Genomic DNA, 7515 nt, shown 5'->3' on the forward strand with positions numbered 1-7515 from the left:
GACATTTGAGCTCATAACCCACAAACAACTGAGACACAGTAAAAAAGAATAACAGATATTTCAATCAGTCAGATATCGTCTCGTATCCTCTGGTTTTCAACAACACTCAGAATCCAAAGTGATGGAGGTAAAGTTTGTGCGACTCTGTCACAGGAGAAAATCTCAAAGGCTGCAGATGAAGACCATCAGCTGACAAAATGCTCCTCCACTTTTTTAATATTTGAATGTATTGTTATAAATTTACACAGTTGTAATAATAAGAAACTGCTGTAGAAAATCACTGAAAACATGCTGAACTCAAAGGTTGATTATAGCGTTATTAGAAAAGTTACAAAACCCTTCTTCCAGAATGGCAAAGAAATCTCCCAAAACAAGAAACTCCCCGAAATTCAAAAGGTCAAAAGAACGTGATCACAGATACAGCAGCAGAAATGAGCATCCTCTGAAGGGTGGCGCTGGCCTTCCCTAGTGATCGGGTGAGGAGGTCAACTGTTCATGAGGGACTTCTTACAAAAAAAAAGAAAAATGAACAGATATTATCAGAACAAATGCTGCCAATCAGAATAGTTGTTGGAGTAGTGTAAAGGTGTTTGAAATACAGTTTTTGCACAAAACTTTCAGCACTACGACTTCTGCTGTTTGTGGGTCTTCATGTGCCACGACAAATGATGCCTCTGGCGGAACATTTTCCCACAGGTTTTACAGTGATACGGTTTCTCTCCCGTGTGGATAGTTTCGTGGCTTTTAAGTGACGCTGACAGAGTAAATCTTTCCCCGCAGGTCTCACAAACATACGGCTTCTCTCCTGTGTGTGTTCTCATGTGGCGCAGAAGGTTACAGCGTGTAGTGAAGGTTTTCTCACATGCTTGGCAGGGATGAGGCCTCTCTCCTGTGTGGATTCTCATGTGGTTCATCAAATCACTGCGTTGAATAAAGGTTTTCTCACACGTTTTGCAAGAATGAATCTTCTCTCCCGTGTGAGTTTTTGTGTGACGCAACAAAATGCTCTTTTCACTAAAGGTTTTCTCACACGTTTTGCAGGTATGCAGCTTCTCTCTTGTTTGCATTCTGGGACGTGTCCTCTTTTGAGACTTTTTCTTGAAGGCTTTTTTACATTTTCTTAAGGGAAAATCATCTCCTTTCAAAGGCTGTTTACCTGTATCAGTGTTACACTTATCAGCTGGCATGGGAGAGTTTTCTGTATCATTGCTCTGACTTCTGCTTCTATTTCCAGTCGAACCTGAATTGACATTCCTGCTTCCTTCCTGATCCCGGCTCTCAGCTACAGCAGAGCTGTGAGCAGCGAGCTGGTCACTGTCTGGTTCTGCTTCACTCTGGTTGCTTTCCCCCCAAGTAACAGTCACCTTAAAAATGGTATCATTCTCTTCCTTCACTACAACCTGCTCGTCCTCCTGACTGCTGTGCAGTTCCTCCTGTTGCTCTTTAATCTGTGGAGGTTCTGGTTCCTCCTGCTCCACACTGGAGCTCCTCTCCTGGTTCCAGAGCTGCTGCTCAGGGAGAACCTCCTCCTCTCTGCAGAGGAGTCGCAGTGGAAGGTCTGGAAGTAGAAAAGGACACAAAAAATAAATAAATAATATTATAAAAAGGCAAATACTCCGATACACACACACACACACAAGCTTTCAAAGTTACTACAAGGAGAAAAGCCAAAACAGAGAGCACACACACGCACTGAAAAAATGCCTCTGAGTCGCTTACAGGCTGTTAATCGTGTCTATACTGCACGATGTACACATGTGGATAACACGGGTAGGTTATGTAGAAGAAAAAGAGGAATTCTGGAGTAAGTTGGATGAAGTGGTACTGAGTGTCTGCAGGGGGAGAGAGAGTTCAACAAACATGTAAGTGAAGGGAGGAGAGGTGATGAGGAGGCGCTGGGTAGGAGTGCCTTTAAAGAAAGGATAGAAAAGGTTGTGTTGAACTTTAACAAGAGGGAGGAACACAGAGGTGAACTTCATCTTATACAGAAGGTGAAATCTGAAGGAGACATAGCTGGGGCATCAGATGGAAGTCTGCAAGATAACTTTGGAAATCAATATGAGGAAGTGAGAGAAGACAGAGATCAAAAGAGATCAGATCAAATCAAATAAGACGATGCTTCATTTGAACAAACAGTTGTGAACAAAAATCCTTCCCAACATACACAAACTATTCTGAGATGTTTCTTGAATTCAGGACTTCTTACACATTTTTCTCCAAATGTCTCAAGTTTCAGACTTTTTAACTGTGTGAGTATCAGCGACTCTCTGACTCTGTCTACATCGTTAATGTGACGTCTGCTTGTGTGACGTGTCACACGGCTCCCTTAAATCATTTTGGTTATAAAGTGTGTGAACCACAGGAGGAGGAGTGACTGAGAGCAGAGAGGAGGAGCAGAGATTCAGGGAGGAGCTGAGCTGTTACTGAACTATAGAAGAGAGAAAAACCTCCACATTCAACAGAGTTCAACACAAAACAAACTTTATGTTCCTCAACATGCTGTCATTACATCACTGTGTGTTTCCTCTGGTTCTTCTCACTCTCACAGGTCTGCTCACCTACACAGGAAACTATGTTCAATTCAAATGATTCATTAACGTCAATTATTGATTGAAAACGTTCTCTCTTCCTTCAGGTGTCACATGTGATCAGCTCACTCCAGTCAAAGATGAAGAGTCCAGTTTAGAAGGCAGCACAGTTACTCTGACCTACACTTACAAAGTGTCACTGCTGATTATTTCTTCTGGTATCGACAACATCCAGGAAAACCTCCAGAGTTCCTGATCTCACACTCTGCTTTAGGATCAGTAGGAGAAGAAAAAATTCCTGGATTGAAGATTCAAGTGGAGGGAAAAGAAATCAAGATGAGCATCTCCTCTGCTGCAGTGTCTGACTCTGCTGTGTACTACTGTGCTGTGAGGCCCACAGTGACAGGAAACAGCAAAACTCTGTACAAAAACCTTTGGAGCAAAGACAACAGAATACTCCACAACATCCACTAGAGGGAGCCACACACTGTTAAACCTCTGATTCTTGTGTCATTGGACTGATGACAAAGACAACAGAGAAATGAAGCAGTAAAGATCAGAGACAGAGACAGAGCTGCTGTGAAGCACAAAACTATTTGATTGGCTGAGTTATTACACTGGCCCCGCCCACTGAAGTTGAGCTCATCCAATGACATTATTTGTTGGTCATTGTGCTGCAGTGGAAGAACATTGTTCATGTGCTGTCTGTCTGGCTTTAATAACTCCAAAGACATGTTGCTGCACCTCTTTTTGCTTCTATCTCACATTATAGGTGAGTTTAAGAACAGGATTAAAGTTTAGTTGAAGCTGCTGCATTAAGCAGATATACAGACTGCATTTCACTACTTTTCTTCTTTCTTTTTCCAGGACTAACAGCTGGAGACTCAATCACTCCTCAACAACCTGAAGTCACTGAAACAGAAGGAGAATCTGTCAACTCACATGTAGCTATGAGACAACATCAGAGTATGTTGACCTTTATTGGTACAGACATCATTCTGACCTTCAGGCTCCTCAGTTTATACTCTGGAAAGGAGCAAAACGCAGCACAAGTGAATATATTCCTGATAAACGATTTGACTCAGAAACATCTTCTACAACAACTAATCTGACCATAGCAGCCCTAACCCTGGCAGACACAGCTCTCTACTACTGTGCTCTACAAACACAGTGATACAAAGTGTAGAAGAGGCTGTACAAAAACCTGAACACAGATATCTGACTACTCTTCAAAGAGGAGGGAAGTGGTATTCAAAGCACAGCTTCATATCAGATGGATTCTGCTAATTCCTGTTTTATCAGAGTCACTGTGGTTACAGCTGCTAATGAAACACTGTGGGAGGATTCACATGAGCAGCAAATCCACATCAACCACAAACCAACTGCAGGAACGTTCAGACATGAAGAAATAATAAAAACCACAATAACAATTCAGTTAAATTCAGTTTTATTTACACAACAACAGTTCCTTCAAGGTGCTTTGCTGACAGTAGGAATGAAAATCTCTCTCATTTAAAGAAATGAGAAATGATTAAAAAACTCAGGGTTTACATTCAGGAATTAAGGTTTATTGTCACTCATAGAATCAACGTTTCATTTATAATCATAAGTTTTGTCAAATATTAAATAAAAAGTAAAGAAATAAAACACAATAATTCCAATAATCTAAACCAAAAATATCCACAGCTACCTCTCTAACCCCCAAAGTTTTTGGGATCTGCACCAGACTTTTTGACAGTTGGAATAACAGAAGCCTTTTTCAGAGATGAAGGAACGATTCCCGTATTCAGGGAGGAAAATACTTTTTATGAGAGGAGCTAACGAGGGAAGACAGGCTTTAACTTACACAGTGGGGAGAGGGTCAAGGTGACAGGAGGATGACTTAGATTTTTTAATAAGATTAGATACGTCAGTTATGGAGCGAAGAGTAAAGCTTGAAAATAAGTGACAGGAAGACAGTGGGGGAAACAGGAAGTGTACTTCAGAGTCTTAAGCTCCTACAGAGTTAAATTGATGGTGGATATCTGAGATAAGAGAATTACAAAAGTCAGCAGAGTACATGTGGGAGGGGGTTTGTCATTTTACTGAACAATGAAAAGAGAGACCTGGAGTTACCTTCATTAGAACTGATTGAACCAGAGCAGTAAGATTTGTCTGAGGCAATGCATCCTTACAGCACGAAACATGATCAGTAAACAGTTTTCTTTATGTACAGTGAGTCCAGTTTTCTCCAGTTGGCGTCCTTTAGCTTTAAGGTGACGCAGGTCGGGGTAAACCTGGAGCTGAACAGGAAAATGAGACAGTTCGATGTTTAAGGGGAGCAAACATGTGAAGAAGGTTATGGAGGTTGACATTATAATGAGAAACAAGTTGATGAGGGGTTGAGGGGCTCTGAATAGATGGAAGTACAGGTTTTGGAAGCGGTTATGTTTGCAGTAAAAGAAATAAACATATGATCAGACTGGGGAAACAATGTGTGGGGTAATGCCACAACAACAGACCACATCCAGGATATGTCCTTTAGTTTTCAGTTTTTATTCGTCATATGTAAGTTAGCACAGGCTCAACATGGCAATGAAGTGTTTTTGAGGAGCAGCAGACAGTCACTCAGCAGTGCAGTAAGTAAAAAATAGTAAGAGCAAAATGTTTATTAAATATAGTAAAAGGAAAAAAGTTAACAGGCTAAATATATATGTACACGCTTGTGAATAGATAAAGGAAATCTTAAATAGGAATGTGACCGTTGACATGTAGTTGGGGGGAGAGTGCACAGCAGTGAGCAGCAGTACAAACTGAACAGTACAACATTTTGAGTGGCAGTTAGTACAGTATGGCACGGAGTTTGTATTCGTTTAAATACTGATAAGAGTGAAGTGACCAGTGCAGAGTGTACCTGTGAAACTGCAGCTTCTGAGTGTGTCCTGTGTATGTGTTTAAGTGTTGAGGTGTCGTACGGCTTGATGGTAGAAACTGTTTTTAAGTCTTGTAGTCGAGCAGACAGACTCCTGTAACGTCTGCCAGATGGTAACAAGAAGAACAGCTGATGTGCTGCTGTGGTCCTTGATGATGCTGTGAGCTTTACGGAGGCATCGCTGGAGATAAATGTCCTGGATGGTAGGAAGCCTCCAGTGATGTGCTCTGCTGCCTTCACCCTCTGTAGTGATTTACGGCTGCTGGCAGAGCAGCTTCGTACCAAACTGTGATGCAGCTCGTCAGCAAGCTCTCGATCGCACACCTGTAGAAATGTGAGGTGATGTTGGTGTTCATGCCAAACTTCCTCAGCCTCCTCAGGAAGTAAAGCCGCTGGCGAGCTTTCCTGATAGCAGTGTCTGTGTGAAGGTCTAGGAGAAGTTCTCGGTGACTTTGGAATGAGTTGAACATTTTATGTCCTATAGAAGCCCAAAACCTTCCAGGCAGGAGGTAAAATCTCTGGAAAGAGGGATTTTGTCATTGTCCATATGAATATTGAATCACCAACAATTATCAAATCTGGAGAAAGTTCAGAGAAATGAGTGAGAAGTGCAGAAAATCATTTAAAAACTCCTTATTTGGCTCAGGTGGCCGATAAACAGTACCTACAATGGTGTTGGTAGATCCAGGGAGCTGTAATGTTTTTAAATGAATGGGAGGGAGGGGAGAGACAGGGAGAACTTTCCAGTGCTTCCGGTGAATTATCACGAGACCCCCGCCCCTCCCCGAGTTGTGAGGTTGACAGGTGTAAACAAACTCAGCAGCGTTTTCATTTTTCACAGTTTACAGATTTGTTCAGGTGAGTTTTCCTTCCCTTAGAATTAGGAGAACTTTAATAAACCCGGGGTGATTCAAGTTTGTCACTGCGAGGCTTCCTGAGGAAACTTTGGTAGTTCAGAGGAAACTGATTATTCAGCAATGTTTAAATCCTGCCACACGTCCTGCAGACAGCTCTGCAGCAGTGAGGGAGTCAGAGGCGTTCAGACGTGGATGTGAAGGATTTCATATTCAGCTTTGTAGGAGAAATCTCCAAATGTGAGCTTATTGAAGTGAAATGAGTGCCTCAGGTGAAAACATTTTAATTGTTTGTCATTATTTTGTTTAGCTGTATTAACCTGACTTTTATTAATATGGGGTAATAACAGTGCCCCTGAGTATCACAGAACACTCACTCTTTGCTGGATTTCACATATTGTACGTTTTTCTTTATGTTTTTGCAATATTGCCCTTTTTACACTTGAGCAACAAAAACTTACTGATCTTATTTTAATTTAAAGAATATTTTGAAACAAACCACCAGGATACTTACTGAACACAGAAAGTTTAAGTATAAAATACAGACGAAATCTGAGATAAAATCAGGTGTTAGAAAAATGTTCTCACTATTAAATATTTTATTTTATATTTGACCTTATCTTTCAAATATCAATTCCAATAAGTACTGTTTTATTTGCAGATGTTTTGCTGTTCATAAAGACCCTTAACAGGTTTCTGTCTGGCTCCACCCACTGATGCTGAACTCAGCCAATGAGATGGTCTCTTCCTGCAGAACTACAGCCAGCCTGATGTTGAGGAGAAGGCTGTGCAGCAGAGAGGCTGCTTAGTCTTTTCATTCTGCTGAACTTTGTTCATCTGCTGTGACTTCAGCACCTGAAACATGTTCCTTTACCTGTTTGTACTTTTCTCTCACTGCATAGGTGAGTGTTAGAACACAGAAAAGTCTCATTGTGACCAGATTTGATCAGAGTTATTATTAGCAGATTTCTTCATCTCATTATGCTCACAAAGAAAGAAAAAGACTGACATGAATCATTCATTTGCAGCTTTGGGCTCCATGAACAGCATAAAGCAGGAACGTGCTGAAGAAGCTGTTGCAGAGCGAGGAAACATCAACCTGACCTGTACATATGATGGTTCTATCTACAATATCCAGTGGTACCGACAATACCAGAGATCCAGACCAGAGTTCCTGCTTTCCATCACAGAGGGAGGATCAGTTCATCGAGCTGTGTCGGGA

The 7515-nt window shown here is 41.4% G+C and overlaps 1 protein-coding gene across 1 annotated transcript; it reads right to left on the reverse strand.

Moving 5' to 3' along the window:
* Positions 1-613: 613 nt before the first annotated feature.
* On the reverse strand, positions 614-7224 carry LOC146496886 (uncharacterized). Its single transcript, XM_085140325.1, has 3 exons — positions 7168-7224; positions 4742-4810; positions 614-1640 (listed from the first exon to the last, which is right to left on the reverse strand). The coding sequence occupies exons 1-3, from the start codon at positions 7222-7224 to the stop codon at positions 624-626; spliced, it is 1143 nt and encodes a 380-aa protein (XP_084996451.1). The 3' UTR covers positions 614-623.
* Positions 7225-7515: the final 291 nt, after the last annotated feature.

This window comes from Neolamprologus multifasciatus, chromosome 18 (assembly GCF_963576455.1).
Source record: "Neolamprologus multifasciatus chromosome 18, fNeoMul1.2, whole genome shotgun sequence".
Lineage (NCBI taxonomy): Eukaryota > Metazoa > Chordata > Actinopteri > Cichliformes > Cichlidae > Neolamprologus > Neolamprologus multifasciatus.

Excerpts from the sequence above, each read along its gene's own strand:
- LOC146496886 (XM_085140325.1), bottom strand. The coding sequence starts at position 7,224 with ATGAGACTTTTCTGTGTTCTAACACTCACCTATGCAGTGAGAGAAAAG. Across the intron at positions 4,811-7,167 it reads TGAGAGAAAAGTACAAACAG|CTCCAGGTTTACCCCGACCT; the intron begins GTAAAGGAACAT and ends TTTCCTGTTCAG. Across the intron at positions 1,641-4,741 it reads TGGAGAAAACTGGACTCACT|CTTGTGTGTGTGTGTGTGTA; the intron begins GTACATAAAGAA and ends TAACTTTGAAAG.